The 18,897-nt window shown below is 41.0% G+C and overlaps 1 protein-coding gene across 1 annotated transcript in view; it reads right to left on the reverse strand.

Annotated features, from left to right (window-relative positions):
• MCHR2 (melanin concentrating hormone receptor 2) overlaps positions 1-18,897 on the reverse strand; it is a 166,919-nt gene that overhangs the window by 22,158 nt on the left and 125,864 nt on the right. Inside the window, exon 4 of the mRNA XM_040350152.1 lies at positions 14,964-15,158. Coding sequence (XP_040206086.1) covers positions 14,964-15,158 — 195 coding nt within the window. The remainder of the gene's footprint in view (positions 1-14,963; positions 15,159-18,897) is intronic.

The following is an 18,897-nucleotide window of genomic DNA, read 5'->3' on the forward strand; positions in this document are numbered from 1 at the left end:
GTATCTTTTATACAAAGATATTTCTGGTATGGCTTGACCAAAAATACTGGATTCCCCCCATTGACTCATCAGTAGGTTGGCCACACTATGAGCATACTTTGCTTCCATAGCCACTCCCCTGATATGATTATAATGATAGCCCTCATGCCAAAAATTGTTATTTGACATACAGTAGCTAGAAAGAGAACTTCCACCAAAAAAATTTTTGTTCCCTCCTCATATGAGACTTATGTTCTAAGGCCTTTCTGGTGGTAAATAAGACATCCTTTTGGCCCAAATTGGTGTACAATGATTCAACGTGTATTGTAACAATAAGTGTATTATCACTAATTGGGGTGTCTTTAAGAATATTCATGAGATATTTACTATCTCTCAACTAGGATAGATAGGTTTGTACAATGGGCTGTAAGAAACAGTCCACGTATTCACCTATATGAAAGAACACAAATCCCAATTATGATGGGTCTTCCAGGTGGACATTCCTTATTTTTATGAATTTTGGGTAATTAGTATATTACTGGTAGTCTAGGGGCTTCTGGAACAATGAAAGAAAGAAAGTTACTGCTCCAGGTGGATTGTGTTAGGATGATCAGTATGGTTTCAGAAGATCAAGGGTGCTGGCAATGCACAAGGCAACAAATGGAAAAATCTATTCAGGTTTTTGTTATGAATGAATGAATGAATGAAAAACTTATAAAGCGCGGCGCATGCGAACTGAATCGCTTCAGTTCGTTATATTTCTCTCTTTTCCGTTCCACAATTCCTCCCCCTTTGTCGGCCATTCTAATTGTTATATTTTTCCTTTTCTCCAAGTCTTCTTTGCCTTTCTGTAAGGTCCCTTTCCTATTTCCCACTCTAGTTTGAATTAACCTAATATCCTGTTCAACCATGGCTCTAAAAACTTCCAAGAAATGGTTGGATGACTTTATGGGATTGAATGTGGATTGATTCCTCAAATATCACCTGTAAGAGGACAGAGAGCTGTTACAGTAGTACTGTGAGTGTTAGCAGTCTGTCACCCAGTTTTTTATACACAAATTACAGTGAAGTCAGCTTACAGTTTTCCTGATTGCTGCCCAAACAGTGTTGTGTGAATAAAATACAGCCAGCCACCTTTCACCTGTCTCACCTGGCCCAATGTCACGAGTGCTGCCAGGAACAGTGTACCTTATTGCTAGGGACACCAGTCAGTGTCACCAGGCCAGTGCCGCCAGCCAATTTCCCTGATTACATTGATGCCAGACCAGTATATGCCAGTGCCAGTGGCCTGATCACAGCCACACCAGTGCCAGTGTCAATAGAGTCAGTGTCTCTGATTGCAGCGACGCCAGACCAGTATACACTAGAACCCATGTCCTGATTACTGCCAAACCAGCGCCAGTGTTAATAGAGCCAGTGTTCCTGATTGCAGTAATGCCAGGTCAGTATACTGTACACCAGTATTATTTTCCTGATCACTGCCACACCAGTGTCAATGTCAATAGAGCCAGTATCCCTGATTGGATTGACGCTGGACCAGTATACGCCACCACCGATGTCCTGATCACTGCCAGACCAGTATACACCACCACCAGTGTCCTGATCCCTGCCCCACCAGCGCCAGTGTCAGAAGAGTCAGTGAAGTCAGCAATACTGTTCTGAGCCCTAGTCATGCCAGGGTCAACAGAGTCATTAAAGCCAGCAACAGTGTTCTGATCACAGCCACATCAGTACAGTCTCACCAGAGTTCATGTAAATAAACATGTACACAAGTGAGGAGGCCCTTCAGATTCTGAGCATGACAGATGAGAGTAGCGGGAAATTCTCACTGCCAGATTTGGATTATCAACATAAAACCATGGAGAATAGTGGTTTAGTAACCAATATGGTGGAGGAAAGGTCCCAACAAAAATAACCAGGTGTTCGTTCTCAGCAGCAGGCAACCACAAGCAGCACATTACATCCTAGTAAAGTGGCAAGCACCAGCAGCGCAGTACAGTTGAAATGCCAAGTACTAATAGTGGAGTGTTACATCAGCCACAAAAGATTAGGGATAATAATAATCCCAGAGGCACTTTTAGATCTAATTGAGCAGCACCTGCCATCCCCCATTTTACAGTGCAACCAGGCATCCAGGCAGATACAGAAAACGTTATGCCCATTCGGTTTTCTTAATTTATTTTTCACAGGAGATTTTTTCAATTTAGTTTAGTGGACCAATGCAATCTCTATGCCCAACAGTACATCACCAATAATCCCAGTTCCATGTATGCTTGCCCATTTGAGTGAAAGTCTGTCACAGTTGAAAAATGTAAAATCCTTCTTGGCCTTACACTAAATAGGGCACTCCGTTTTGTCACGCTGAATACTATAAAACTTCATAAAATTTGTCACTTATCAATTATTTTACCAGAACATTATTCAAAATGTATACTCCTGACAAAAATATCTGCTTTGTTGAGTCCCTCATCCATTTTACAGGTAGGCTTGGCATCAAACAATATATCCAAGTAAACATGCCAGATACTGTATGAAGTTATATAAACTTTGTGAGAGGGCCACAGGGTACACATATGACTTCAACTTTTATGAAGGGAAAGATGACTATCTGGAACCCCTTGAATACCTATCTTATATGGGTAGCAGCTGAAAAAATTGTCTAGGACCTATGTTACCCCTGATCCTTCAGGGATACCATCTCTATGTGTAAAATTTCTATACCAACCTGACACTTTTTTGACATCTTTATTCACAGTAAACTGTATTTTTCAGTACAGTGCAAGCAAATAGCAAGGGATTTCCACAAAGACTGGTGACTACAAAGCTAAAAGGGGGATAGCCGGCAAGCTTGCAGAATTAAGAAACTTTTGCTCCTAAATGGAAGAATAAGTGGGATGGATAAGTCCTATATTCCATTTACAAAGACACCACAGTGGAAATCCAAGGAAGGCCTGGTCTGGTACAAAAACCTTGCATGCCCTACCACAATTAGTTTATGGGAGGTGTAGATTTAAACGACCAAATAACGACACCCTGTACGGCAATAAGAAGATTCATTCACTGGTACAAAAAGTGTGTATCTAACTATTTCATTTGGCCATGTACAACTCCAACATCATAAATAGGGCCGCAGGAAAACCTGTATTCTTCCTAAACTACCAAGAAAAAGTTGTAAAAGTTGAAACAGTCCTTATTTACTAACAAGGCCCTGTACCTGCCACATTTGTTCTGATGCAGTTAGTTGACAACATGAGAGACATTTTCCTGATATGTTCCTTCCTACTGAAACAGACTGGAGCCCCCCCCCCCAAAAAAAAATGCTGTGTATGCTCCAGAGAATGAATAAGGTGTGGCACATGTTATTATTGTCCTAACTATCCCTCACAACCTAGCATCTGTATAAAAGTTTTGCTTGTATCTGATGTCCTCTGTACCGACCTGTTCTCTCAAACACATTTCTTCCTGTTGCCTGGACCAAACATTTGCCTGCATACTAACCATGACTGCCTGCTGCCTAAACTGACCTTGGCCTATTAATCAACCATGTTTTTGCCAGGCGCTTGGACTGATCCTTTGTCTGCTTTGACAGTGTGAGGTCTTGCCACTGTAGTAGTGGGATTGATGCCTACACAGGGTTCTCACGTATTTGAGAAAATTAAGCTTTTGTTTTTCTTCAGGTTTTGTAATCCCCAGATCAAGGTCTGAGTTTTGAAGGGCTTTGAAGACTGGGAAGAAACCTCTAACCCTTTGTCTAGGTATTAACAAAGACAAGAAGGCCACTGTACATGAGCAATAACTCTAGAATATCACAGTGCACACTAACCATGTCTTTGCCTGCTACTTGAACTGACCTTGGCCTGTTTATCAACCATGTTTCTGCCTGCTGCCTGGACCAATCTTTTGCCTGTTTGGTGACCACATCTCTACCTACCACCAGTACTGACACATCACACATCCCAGTGACTGCGTTCCTTTGAGACATCAGTCCCACCCCATTCTTCTACAGACAATTACACAGCTGGAACCACATGCACTCTTTTGGCCGTTCAGACTCCTGTACTTCCTGGCCAGAGAAAAGAACATTGTGCTTTAGAGCAGACCTGTACCAGTAAGTTAGGCCTGCTTGGCTTTTTGGAACAAGGACTTCCCTAGGTAAAGCTAAACTCAGCGATATTACCTGGCCACTCATACAGTGGCAACCCTCTGGGTACAATACACTGTTTTCTATGCAGTGTTGGTTAATTTGTGTGATACAAAAGTGGCAATGTTGAATTCATAATCAGTATTAGGCATTGAAAAGGTCTTACACATGTGGTATCCCCATACTACTTGGGAGGAGTAGCAGAATGTGTTTTGAGGTGAATTTCTAGCTATGCCCATGCTGCTTGTTAGGAATATCTTATTGACAACTTTGTGTTAAAAAATGCATTTTAATTTTCTTCTTACATTTTCCAAAAACTTGTGGCAAAGATATGGCATTTCCAAAAGACTCGCTATGTCTTCTAGAAATTACATTGTGGTTTTTACTTTTCAAAATGTAGTCATTTTGTGTGTGTTTCCACTGTCCTGGTGTTACAGTGCTTCTAAAAGTATGATAAGTAGTTAGGATTTTTTTTTTTTTGCATTATTTCCACCCTAAAAAGCCCTAAGCTGCTCCTTGGATTTTGTCACTATCTATGTGGCTAGACTGTGTAAAAGTCTCAAACATGTGGTATCATGATATTCAGAAATAGTACCAGAATGTGTTTTGAGATTCAAATTCTAATTCCAAGTATGCCTATGATGTGTGTTATAAATATCTTATTTATTGACAACTTTGTGTAAAATAAATCGATTTATATTGTCTTTCACAAACCACAAAACAAAAGTGCACAAAGAATAAGAGGAATGATTAGACAATATATTGTTCTTAAAAACTGAGTCTTCATCCTGAGGACTGGTTCACAGCTTTTCCTAAGACAGTCTTAATGCAAAGACAAGGCAAAAGATATTGTTCACACCACAGTGTTGCCTGCATCATTCTTTCTCAGCACAGTGCATTACAACATGCTGCAATGTGTCCCAATACACATTATCCCCTAAATTATTATCCCCCCCACACACACCTTTCTCGGTTGTTGTGTGACCTGTCTGTCTGTATATGCATAAAGCTATATATAAAATGTAGTAACTATCTATTTCAGCTGATCTAGAGCTATCTTTATCCAGGCTAAAACTAACTGTATGTGCTAACTTCACAATACTCACACATTTTGGGGCAAATTAATAAAGCAGCTTTTAACAAACTTTTACTGTTTGGAAATCAATCACTGTCACTGAAACCACAAGCACCAGAAATATTCGATTGCAGTGAATGTTTGGTGAATTAAAGATTAACGGCTTAATGAGTATATTCCTTTGAATATAGAGTGGAACAGCGGAAGTGCAAAACTCACCCTCTCTTTTTTTCTGTCATAGGGTATACATTGCGTAAGAAATATACTTTATTACACTACCTTCTGTTTTTTTGTAATATATGGCCCTATGAATGATACATAATTGTGCAATCACCAAGACAATATTTCCTCCAAAGGTATTTATTTTTTTTTTTTTTTTAGGTACAGTACAAGCTCAAAATGATTAACAGGAATAGAACAAATTAAGCAAACTGTCCCTTTTATCTTAAAAAGTGCATTCATTGGTCCTCTAAGGCCTCGTACACAAGATAGGATCGCCAAAGGAGAACGGTCTGAAGGACCGTTTTCATTGGTCCAAACCGATCGTGTGTGGGCCCCATCGGTTAGTTAACCTTCTGTCAAAAAAATTAGAACTTGCTTTAAAATTGAACCGATGGACGCCTAACCGATAGGTCAAAACCGATCGTTAGTATGCAAAAGCGTTGGTTAAAAATCCACGCATGCTCAGAATCAAGTCGACGCATGCTTGGAAGCATTGAACTTCATTTTTTTCAGCACGTCGTTGTGTTTTATGTCACCGCGTTCTGACACGATCCGTTATTTAACCTATGGTGTGTAGGCACATCAGACCATCAGTCAGCTTCATCGGTTAACTGATGACAACGGTCCTTCGGACCGTTCTCATCGGATGGACTGATCGTGTGTACGCAGCCTAACAGGTGTCCACTGATTTCCAAATGTGCATTCCACCCTTCTTCATGCATGGCATAGCCTACATTTTCCCCCCAGAGCAAAGGCCTCGCTCCCACAAACATGAATGGATGTTCCAACTCTGTTGTACCAGGCCAGGGGCTTTCAGGAGGAATATTAAGTTCATGTTCTTTAGGATCCTATATTGACATAGATACATTTGTAGTCTGCTTCTAGACTTCTTCTACCAAGTACTTCTTGTAGTTGAGGTATTTGCTTCCAGCACATGGTTATATCACCATCTTGATGTGTTTCCATGCAATTGCTCTCAAGCATTTGCAGAAACTGGTACATTGCCTGAAAAGGGTCAGTAATGTCTCTCCAATTTGCTTGTGTTTGAGCTTGCATGACTATTTTCCACAAGGCTTTGCAAGTTCATTGCACAGTGTAGTAGATTGTGGCTTTGCCCAAGTGGAATTTAAAATGCATAGATTCATATAATTTATTTTCTTTTAGTGCAATTGCTAAAGAAACATTGACATTTGACAGTTGCAGACAAAAACTATGACAGCAGAATGGAACAGTTGCTAGAGGCGCTTAACACTTTTATGAAGCAGAGGCAGCCAGAACAAAGTCAGAACAAAGTCTGTGATACCATTTTGCAGTCTCATTGATTCCACTCCTGAAAAGAAGTATCTGAAGACAGAGATTCTTCGATTCCATATCTGCCCAGAGGATTTCCAGTAGGATGTCAAAACTGTGCATTAAAATATGGTGTTAATATGAATAATTAAAACGACTATATATAGTGTGACAGTAGGCAGGTTAAATCCCCTGGTTGCATCCAATATGCTGTATATATTTCTCCTAGGTTCAGGCTTTATGCCAGTTTGTACCTCTAGGGGGAGTGCTGGGAGGACTTGATGAGCCCAGCTGTATCATGTGGGCTCGTTAGGTCCTCTACAAAAACTCCCAGCATGCTAAGAGATATGCTCCAACCTGGAACCAGATCTGTGTGAATAGTCTAGGGAGTGTGATCTCTGTGCGGTGAGACAAAGCCTGTGTGGTTATTGCTAAGAGATTTAAACAGCAGGAAGTCAGGGACTGGGGCAGCACAAGGCTGTACCCAGTTGTTAGTTAGGGACACCAATGTTTATAGCGAGCAGGTCAAGTTGACCAGGATTTATTTTTGTATTTCTTTTGTTTTCCGTCATATTTTTATTTGTATATAGTTCAAATAAAATTGCACCTTTTTGTTTTCCTCCTACCACTGTCTGCTGTGCCTAATGTTTTTTGTGTGCTGAACCCTTCCAGGGGGTCAGACACACCTGCTGCCGGGCTAACCCCTCACAATAGATATATATATATATATATATATATATATATATACAGTATACACACACAAACACGAAAACTTTGTTTCCAAATTCACAAATACACTGAAGTGAGGAATGATGAAGGTTGAAGATAAATTATGGGGCAGAAACTTTATACCACAACCTCCATGATAAATGTTTTACAAGGCTGTGGTGTGAAGTAGTAGTGGATTATGCATGATCCATCCATAAAACAAAACATATATTAAATAAACTTACCTTTTAACAGACTTCCAGGTGAAGCAGAAATATTTATGTGGGTATCCTCTCATGTCCCGTACACACGATCGGAAATTCCGATAGCAAAAGTTTGATGGAGCACACACATGGATTTTCCCCTCAAAAGCCAACAAAAGATTGAGAGCTGGTTCTCAAATTTTCTGATTTTTTTCCTATCGGAAAATCTGATCGTCTGTAGCAATTCCATCACGCAAGATTAGCCAAAAAAAGAACGAGGTAGCCAACACAGCAGGTTTTTGTTTTTAATTTATTTATTTTTTAAATTAGGGTACACCAAAAGAGTGAGAACGATCTAGAGTTGCCACCTCATCCTTTTAAACCCGAACACATAGTAATTACACAGGTTCTGTGGCTAATTTAATGTCGATAAGGCACCGAGTGAGTTTAGCTAAAGTGTGTATCTCACACGTACAGATATGAAGGAAAAACTGCAAACACTGGAGGAAACACTGCAAAATATATTTTTTTGCCCTAAATGGGTGTTTGTTGAATAGAAAAATAGAAGAACACTAGCTAAAGTGTTTATCTGACACGTACAGATATGGAGGAAAAACTGCAAACACTGGAGGAAACACTGAATTTTTTTATTTTTTTGCCCTAAATGGATGTTTTTTGAATAGCACAATAGAAGAAAAGTATCTAAAGGGTGTATCTCACAGTAACATATGCAGCGCTGGTGTAATTTGATTTCTGAAGCAGGACTGACTCCTATATATTTCTGTCCCTATAAGCACAATCAGGAACCTTTCCCTAAAGTATCTAATGCAGAGTACCTCACAGGAACATATGCAGCGCTGGTGTACTATGATTTCTGAAGCAGGACTGACTCCTATATATTTCTGTCCCTATAAGCACAATCAGGAACCTTTCCCTAAAGTATCTAATGCAGAATATCTCACAGGAACATATGCAGCGCTGGTGTACTATGATTTCTGAAGCAGGACTGACTCCTATATATTTCTGTCCCTATAAGCACAATCAGGAACCTTTCTCTAAAGTACCTAATGCAGAGTATCTCACAGGAACATATGCAGCGCTGGTGTAATATGATTTCTGAAGCAGGACTGACTCCTATATATTTCTGTCCCTATAAGCACAATCAGGAAGCTTTCCCTAAAGTATCTAATGCAGAGTACCTCACAGGAACATATGCAGCGCTGGTGTAATATGATTTCTGAAGCAGGACTGACTCCTATATGTTTCTGTCCCTATAAGCACAATCAGGAACCTTTCCCTAAAGTATCTAATGCAGATTATCTCACAGGAACATATGCAGCGCTGGTGTAATATGATTTCTGAAGCAGGACTGACTCCTATATATTTCTGTCCCTATAAAAAGCACAATCAGGAACCTTTCCCTAAAGTATCTAATGCAGAGTATCTGACAGGAACATATGCAGCGCTGGTGTAATTTCATTTCTGAAGCAGGACAGTCTGACTCCTATATATTTCTCTCCCTACAAGCAGCAGCCTTTCCCTACCCTAACTAAAGCAGAGTGACAAGCTGTGCTATGTGCCTCTAGCTTATATAGAGGCTGGGTCACATGCTGGGTCACATGCTGTACTGGCCAATCACAGCCATGCCATTAGTAGGCATGGCTGTGATGGCTTCTAGGTCACACAATTAAAACAAATGGTGATTGGCTGCCCTGCAGCGCGCCATTACATTGCCGAACACCGAACCCGAACTTACAGCAAATTGTTCAGGTTCGGGTACCAAAAACCCAAAAATCCGGTACGCTCAACCCTAGTCCTGTGTGTGCACTACAGAAAGTGTACAGCCCAGCAGCTGAATGATCAAAGGTGCAGACAGCCGATGGCTGAGCTTCCATCATGGGTAAATGAGCTCATCCTCCATCTTCTATCTGTGAGTGAAATATCTCCCCCCACCCTTCTCCCTCCTGCCTATCAGTAAACTAAGGTAACGAGGGCTCAGCTGTAAGGGGTACTGTGCGGGCTCTGATGTAAGGGGGGGGGCTTTGGTGAGCAGAGTCCACAGCTTTCCCCTTTACATCAGAGCCAGCCTTAACCACTTAAATACAGGACACTTTCGCCCCCCTTCCTGCCCAGGCCAATTTTCAGCTTTCAGTGCTGTCATACTTTGAATGACAATTGCGCGGTCATGCAAAACTGTACCCATATAACATTTTGAATTCCATTCACACAAATAGAGCTTTTTTTTGGTGGTAGTTATTTATTCACCACTGGGTTTTTTATTTGTTGCAAAAAAAGGAAAAAAGACCAAATCAGTTGAACTTTCTGTAATGAAATTTAGCAAATAATAATTTTGCTTCTTCACTGATATGCACTGATGAGGCCACACTGATAGGCACTGATGAGGAGGTACTGATGGACATTGATAGGTGGCACTGATAGGCACTGATAGGTGGCACTTATGGGCACTGTTGAGGCACTGATAGCGGCACTGATGGGCACTGATTGGCATTGATGGGGTTGCACTTGCCAGTTAACGGTTCTCTTTTCCTCACATAGACACAGCATGGGAGGAAAGGACTGCTGACAACTGAAAAGTCTGTTTACAGGTGATCAGCTGTATTTGGACACAGCTGATCACATGGTAAAGGGCCGCAGTTATTGGTCGGGTACTGTGATCTTTGATCAGCTGTGTCCGAAGGACACAGCGCTCATAGAGTGCCCTGGATGCATGCCCCAGGGGGCACGTGAGAGGTTGGGTTCTGGTAGAACATCCATGGGCTTCCTCCCAAAACTGGAAGCTTGCGCTGTAGCTGTCTTTTGGCTATAGCATGGGAGGGAAGAAGTTAAATCAGGGTTCCCAAAGCACTCCTTACATCAGAGCTCCTCTTTATATTTTAGAGTTCACTGAGATCCATACAGTGTTCTCTTACAGTGTAAGTGGAAATTTTGCAGGCTCTTTTGTAAGGGGGGCTCTGTGGACACCGATGTAAGGGAGGCTCTGCAAACTCTGATGTAAGAGAGAACTCTGCAGACTCTATTGTAAGGGGGGCTCTGGAAACCTGATTAAAGGGGAATGCTGGGAACTCTGATGTAAGTGGGGCCCTGGTTACCAGAGTCTGTAGCCTTTCCCTTTACATCAGAGTTCCTTCTGTACATCAGAGTTCTCAGTGTTCCCCTAAAATTAGAGTCTCCAGAATTCTCCCTTTACATCAGAGTTTGCATAGTTCCCCCTTACAGTGTAAAAGGGGAACTCTGCATGTTCAGATTTAAAGGAGAATTCTGTGGATTCAGATGTAAAGGCGGAACTCTGTGGACACTGATATAAGGGGGGAACTTGTGTGATGAAAACCATATGATTAGAAATGTTATCTATACACAAAATACAGTGCCTTGAAAAAGTATTCATACCCCTTAAAATGTTTCACATTTTGTGATGTTACAACTAAAAATGTAAAATAGATTGTATTGGGATTTTATGTGATAGACTAACACAAAGTGGCACATAATTGTGAAGTAGAAGGAAAATGATAAATGGTTTTCAATTTTGTTTACAAATAAATATCTGAAAAGTTTTGCGTGCATTTGTATTCAACCCCCCGAGTCAATACTTTGTAGAACCACCTTTCACTGCAATTACAGCTGCAAGTCTTTTTGGGGATGTCTCTACCAGCTTTGCACATAAAGAGAGTGAAATGTTTACCCATTCTTCTTTGCAAAATAGCTCAAGCTCTGTCAGATTGGATGGAGAGCATCTGTGATCAGCAATTTTCAAGTCTTGCCACAGATTTTCAATTGGATTTAGGTCTGGACTTTGACTGGTCCATTCTAACACATGAACAAGCTTTGATCTAAACCATTCCATAGTAGCTCTGGCTGTATGCTTAGGGTTGTTGTCCTGCTAGAAAGTGAACCTCTAAGATTGCCCTGTATTAGATAACTTCTAAGATTGCCTTGTATTTGGCTCCATCCATCTTCCCATCAACTCTGACCAGCTTCCCTGTCCCTGCTGAAGAAAAGCATTGTTACATCATGATGCTGCAACCACCATGTTTCACGATGGGGATGGTGTTTTCAGGGTGATGTGCAGTGTTTGTTTTTCACCACACAGTGCGTTTTGCTTTTAAGCCAAAAAGTTAAATGTTGGTCTCATCTAACCAAAGCACCTTTTTCCACATGTTTGCTGTGTCCCCCACATGGCTTCTCGCAAACTGCAAATGAGACTTATTATGTCTTTCTTTCCATGACTAAGCATCTATCCATGATGTGAAACATGATAGCTTTTTTGTCCCCTATGTCCACTTTCTACCATTGATTGCAGTGTTGCATGAATTTTTGGATGTTATACAGCTTTGGATTTTATCCTTTGTTCATTTTGTTTCAATAAATCGCCTATCAGAGTGCGGCAGTCCAGGAACATTTATTTTTTCCATGGCTTTCTTTCTATGATTACTTTCTTCTTGCCACTCTTCCATGAAGGCCAGATTTGTGGAGTGCTCGATAGTTGTCCTGTGGACAGCTTCTCCCACCTGAGCTGTGGATCTCTGCAGCTCCTCCATAGTTACCATGGGCCTCTTGGCTGATTCTCTGATTAATGGTCTCCATGCCCAGCCTGTCAGTTTAGGTGGATGGCCATGCCTTGGTAGGTTTGCAATTGTGCCATGTGCTTTCCATTTTCAGATGATGTATTAAACAGTGCTATGTGAGATGTTCAAAGCTTGGGATATTTTTTTATAACCTAACCCTGCTTTAAACTTCTCCACAACTTTATTTTCTGACCTGTCTGGTGTGTTCATTGACCTTCATGATGTGGTTTGTTCACTAAGCTTCTCTACCAAACCTCTGAGACCTTCACAGAACAGCTGTATTTACATAGGTGGACTCTATTTACTAATTAGGTAACCTCTGAAGGCAATTGGTTCCCCTAGATTTTAGTTGGGGGTATCAGAGTGAAGGGGGCTGAATACAAATGCACGCCACACTTCTCAGATATTTATTTGTAAAAAAATTGAAAACTATTTATAATTTTCCTTGCACTTTTACAATTATGTGCCACTTTATGACCATCACATAAAATCCTAATAAAATGCATTTATGTTTCTGGTTATAACATGACAAAATGTGGAACATTTGAAGGGGTATGAATACCTTTTCAAGGCACTGTAAATGTATAGTGTATACTACAAAAAAAAAAATTGCTGTGCGCCACTAAACTTTTTGGGTTTGGCTTGAAGAAAAGTTGGCAACCATACCCAAGACAGCAAGAAGAACATGTGAAAGGATCCCCTCTGGGATTTCCCTTACTTTGGAGAGATGTTTTCCAACTTACTGTTATCTTTTTCTCCAGACAGTGAAGGGAAATATCCCTGGACTGAGAGCAAAACCAATAAAATCTTCTGCTTTAGATATACCTTAATTGAGTGCTGGTATGATTATTTGAAATACAGAAATTGCTGGTAAAAAAAAGTTTCTATATTTTACATTTAACTTGGAATTTACAATATGATACTTATTAAAAATTCATTAAAAAAAATGCACATTAATCATAGTTGCTATACAGTTTGTGCTAGGCTATATAATTTAGCCTTAGTCAACATTTTTATATGATAAATACTAAATATAAATTGTACATTGTAAATCTGCTGAGAAAGTAATAAAGACTTTCTGTAAGCACCTTGTACAGTGAGGGAAAAAAAGTATTTTTTATCCCCTGCTGATTCTGTACGTTTGGCCACTGACAAATAAATAATCAGTCTATAATTTTAATGGTAGGTTTATTTTAGCAATGAGAGACAGAATAACAAAATAAAAATCCAGAAAAATGAATTAAAAAAAAAGTTATAAGTTGATTTGCATTTTAATGAGTGAAATTAGCATTTGACTCCTTCGCAAAACATGACTTAGTACTTGGTGGAAAAAGCCTTGTTGGTAATCACAGAGATCCGACATTTCTTGTAGTTGGCCACCAGGTTTTCACACATCTCAGGAGGGATTTTGTCCCACTCCTCTTTGCAGATCCTCTCCAAGTCATTAAGATTTTGAGGCTGACGTTTAGTAACTCGAACCTTCAGCTACCTCCATATATTTTCTCTGGGTTTAAGGTCTGGAGAATGGCTAGGCCACTCCAGGACCTTAAAGTGCCTCTTCTTGAGCCACTCCTTTGTTGCAATGGCTGTGTGTTTTGGGTCCTTGGCATGCTAGAATACCCTACCACGACCCATTTTCAATGCCCTGGCTGAGGGAAGGAGGTTCTCACCCAAGATTTGATGGTACATGGCCCATCGTCCCATTTGATGCAGTGAAGTTGTCCTGTCCCCTTAGCAGAAAAACACCCCAAAGCATAATGTTTCCACCTCCATGTTTGACAGTGGCGATGGTGTTCTTGGGGTCATAGGCAGCAATCCTCCTCCTCCAAACACGGCGTGTTGAGTTGATTCCACAGAGCTAAAATTTGGTTTCATCTGACCACAACACTTTCACTCAGTTCTTCTCTGAATCCTAAAGATGTTCATTAGCAAACTTCAGACAGGCCTGTACATGTGCTTTCTTGAGCAGGAGGACCTTGCGGGCGCTGCAAGATTTCAGTCCTTCACTGCGTAATATGTTACCAATTGTTTTCTTGGTGATTATGGTCCCAGCTGCCTTGAGACCTGTGCAGTTCTGGGCTGATTCCTCACTATTCTCATGATCATTGAAACTACACGAGGTGAGATCTTGCATGGAGTCCCTAGACCGAGGGAGATTGACAGCTATTTTGTGTTTCTTCCATTTGTGAATAACCGCACCAACTGTTGTCACCCTCTCACCCAGCTGCTTGGCAATAGTCTTGTAGCCTATTCCAGCCTTGTGTAGGTCTGCAATCTTGTCCCTGACATCCTTGGACATTTCATTGATCTTGACCATGGTGGAGAGATTGGAGTCTGATTGATTCATTGCTTCTGTGGACAGGTTTCTTTTATACAGGTAACAAGCTGAGATTATGAGCACTCCCTTTAAGAGAGTGTTCCTAATATTACCTCTTTACCTGTATAAAAGACAAATGGGAGCCAGAAATCTTACTGGCTGATAGGGGATCAAATATTTATTTCACTCATTAATTTATAACTTTTTTTTAAATGCATTTTTCTGGATATTTTTGTTGTTATTCTGTCTCTCACTGTCAAAATAAACCTACAGTTAAAATTGTAGACTGAGCATTTTTTTGTCAGTGGGCAAACATATAAAATCAGCAGGGTATTAAATTCTTTTTGCCCTCACTGTACATGTTAGAGCCTATAAACAGTTTACATAGCTTTTGTTGATCCATTAAAACGAGAGTCAAAACTAGTTTACATTTTATAATACTCACCAGAGAACATCATTAGGTGTTGTTAGATCAAATGCACAACTTTCTAATCCATCTTTGAACTGGATGACCTTTGAATAGACCCAGACAGGAAACACAACAACGAAAGATGCTGCCCATAGAAGGATATTTACACGTATAGTCTTTGATATTGTCCTCAAGCTAGTTAGGCGAAATGGCTGTACAAGAGCCATGTACCTGCAACATTAAACAATATAATTAGTATTATATTTCAGTGATAATGGATACACAATTTTTTTGATCTACAGTTATACTTATATTGGGTACAATATGTACCACATGTCAAAGCAACAGTGTGAGCAAAAATGATCAGGCATTATTTAGATAATTACTCTTTATTTGTCATTTTGCTTTCAATAATGCCAGCGAGTACTTCTGGTTCTCACAGAGCTTTCCAAAAATGTGAGTACCCTAGCTGTTAGAAAAATCCTCATAGTGCCATAGAAGAAGGCCGTGTTACCGTAGGACACAATTAACCATTAAGAGCAAAAAAGGCAATTGTCACTCCATGGTTGACAGGGCTTACATTTCTTTTGCTGATGCAGAACTCAGGGTAATGACAGACAATGTAGGCATCAATAAATGTAATAAAAAATTTAGGAAAGCCCTTAATAAGTGTTTGGTTTTAGTCCAGTTACACTGTGGGGGTATTTACTAAAACTAGTGCACTCAGAATCTGGTGCAGCTGTGCATGGTAGCCAATCAGTTTCTAACTTTAGCTTGTTCTATTAATGTGGTTGTAAACCCACTTTTGCAAGTTACACCTACAGGTAAGCCTAGAATAAGGCTTACCTGTAGGTGTTAGCAATATCTCCTAAACCTGCATGGTTTAGGAGATATTCGCCGAATGACAGGACCGCAGGCGCACTAACAATAGCTGTGCTAAACATGGCAATGTCGTGTTTGACGGCTCCCGCGCACATGCGCGGGAGTGACGTCATCGCCGCTCCAGCCAACACAGCGCCGGCGCGGCGATTACAGGAAGAAGATCGCTGGAGACATGGCAGCAGTGGAGGAGGGAACGGAGGAGAACTTCGGGGGCTTCGTTCTCAGGTAAGTCGATCATAATTAGCTAGTATGCTGTGCATACTAGCTCATTATGACTTTGTCTTGCAGGGTATTAAAAAAAAAAAGAAAAGAACAAGTATTTTTTGGCAATGTGGGAAAAAGAGAGCCTTCAGCTTTCTGGCATCACTTAGGTGAAAAATCAAGTATTTAAAAGGCTGCTAGGTATAGGAGAGGGGTATGGGAGCTTTACTTATACATGGCTAGGCCTGGCCCGCCACCTTTTTAATTTTGTCTAATAAAGTCACTTACAGACATTAGTGACACTTGCTAAATCTTAAATGTATGATGATATTAATTAGGTATCTACTTGCAGATCTCTGCAGAAACACTATAGACTGCATATAGACTCAATTAATCAAAATAAATAATGGGAAATAGCTAAAACCATACAGTACAACAGGCATGAATAATACAATTAAACAGTCCAAAACTTGATGGGTAGAACAGTCTGAAGTGGCTCAAGATGCAATCTACCTCTGCAGCAGCACCTAAGGTGGGTGCTTCTTTGTGTCTCTGTGCCAGACTGGTCTAGGTTACAGAACCCTACACATTTTCTCTCTCCAGTGTTCCTTAATGGTATCTCAGTTCTCCTAAAAACGTAGCTTTCCTCCTGTGTAGAGCTGTAAAAATAAATCTTAATATTTTGCTGTAGTTTCACTATGAAACACCAGGTTGATACTATTTCAGAAAGTCATGTAATTATCTCAAAAGAAATTACCTATAATGTGATCTAGTTCACTGTGACACCTTTACAGACAGTATTTACTAATTGGGTTCCTGTTATGTTGTGTTAAAGGGAGCCTTGGAACACAGCAGGGATAATTACAACAATTGTTCTATATAAATGGTTGAGTTAGCCTCTGTAGTTTTTTTAATATAATCACATCAAGCTATTTTTTGTAGGTCACGTGATTACTATTCACAGAAACACAGAATTAAATGATAGGGCGACACAGAAATAATGGCTTTGACTATTAGGCCCCATGTCCGCGGACGTTTTTACAGTCTTTTTTATGACCGCAGCTTAAAAACGCCTCTCCATGTTAGCCTATGGCCTCATGCCCACCATGGCATTTTTGAGCTGTAAATGGCATAGCCGTTTTTAAGCTGTAAAAAAAAACAGGACCAGTGCTTTTGGAGGCTCCAGCGCTAGAGCTGTAAAAATGTCAGACGCCGGCAAAAGGTGATAAACGTGATTTAACAAGGTTTAATGTCCGGCGTTTCTGTCGCTATTCAAAATCAATTGTTCCCTATGGGAGCCCATTGATTTGAATAGAAGTCACACCAGAAGTCGGATCAAGACTTGCGGTGCCACTTGTGTGCTGAGAATCTTGAAGGGGGAACCCCGTGAAAATGTAAAAAAAAATTTGCGTGAAGTTACCCCCGAAGACGATATCAGACCCTTTGGTCTAGTATGGATCTTAAGGGGAACCCCCACACCAAAAGAAAATGGCGTGGGGTCCCCCCAAGATCCATACCAGACCCTTGTCCGAGCATGCAGCCCAGCAGGTCAGAAAAGGGGGGGCGATTGAGCTTGTGTATGGACCATACCAAGCCACCTGCCCTCAACTTGGGGGGTTTATTGCTTTGAGGCAGGGGGGCCCTCACCCCAAAGCACCTTGTCCTCATTTTGATGAGGACAAGGGCCTCTTCACGACAACCCTTGCCCGGTGGTTGTCGGGTCTCTCATAGGGAACCATTGATTTTGAATAGAGACAGAGAAATGCGGCTGAAAGCTAGCGCGGCTTAACATGCATTGAATTCAATGCAAAACGCAAAAAAACAAAGCATTTTTGATGCAGCTTTTTTTCTGGCGTCTGTACTAGCTTTACAGCCCATCTTTTAAAACGTGTGTGGGCAGGAGGCCTTAAAATTCGGTCTAAGTGTGTTTGTCCAAGCACTAATACGCTGCCTAACAAGAATTCTCTTGCCTTTGTGGCTGTGTGTGGTGAAGAGATGAGCTCGGGGGTGTACTTTGGATATACCGTATTTGTCAGCGTATAACACGCACCTTCACTTTAAGAGGGAAGTTTCAGGAAAAAAATCTTAAATTTGAAATAAAGAACTGTGAAGCAAAATAAGGGCCACAGTGTCCATGAATGCAAGCCCATCATTGCCATGAATGCATCCCCCACCATTGCCATGAATTCAGCCCCACCACTGCCATGAATACAGCACCCACATTGACATGAATGCAGCACTCACATTGACGTGAATGCAGCACCACCATTGACACGAATGCAGCACCCCCATTGACATGAATGCAGCACCCCCTATTGACATGAATGCAGCATTTTCATTGATATGAATGCAGCACCCCCATTGTCACGAATGCAGCACTCCCATTGACATTAATGCAGCACCCACGTTGACATGAATGCAGCACCACCGTTTCTATGAATGCAGCACCCCAATTGACATGAATGCAGCCCCCACATTGCCATAAATGCAGGACCCCCATTGACATGAATGCAAAACCCACATTGCCATGAATGCAGCACTCACATTGCCATGAATGCAGACTCACCATTGCCATCAGTGCAGCCTGATTCATGCCCATCTGCAGTCCTGGAGGAGACAGGGAGGGGGCGGGATGAGCGCCAGCACATTACAAGCTATGCAGTGGAATAACGTCCTTACAGGATGTCGCCAATTTACAAGCCGACCTCAATGCTCTGTCTAATTCGGCGACTATGTGGCAGATGAGGTTTAATGTTGATAAATGTAAAGTTATGCACTTGGGGGCTAAGAATATGCATGCATCATACATACTAGGGGGAGTACAGCTGGGGGGATCCGTGGTGGAGAAGGATCTGGGGGTTTTGGTAGATCATAAGCTCAATAATGG

This window comes from Rana temporaria, chromosome 4, assembly GCF_905171775.1.
Source record: "Rana temporaria chromosome 4, aRanTem1.1, whole genome shotgun sequence".
Lineage (NCBI taxonomy): Eukaryota > Metazoa > Chordata > Amphibia > Anura > Ranidae > Rana > Rana temporaria.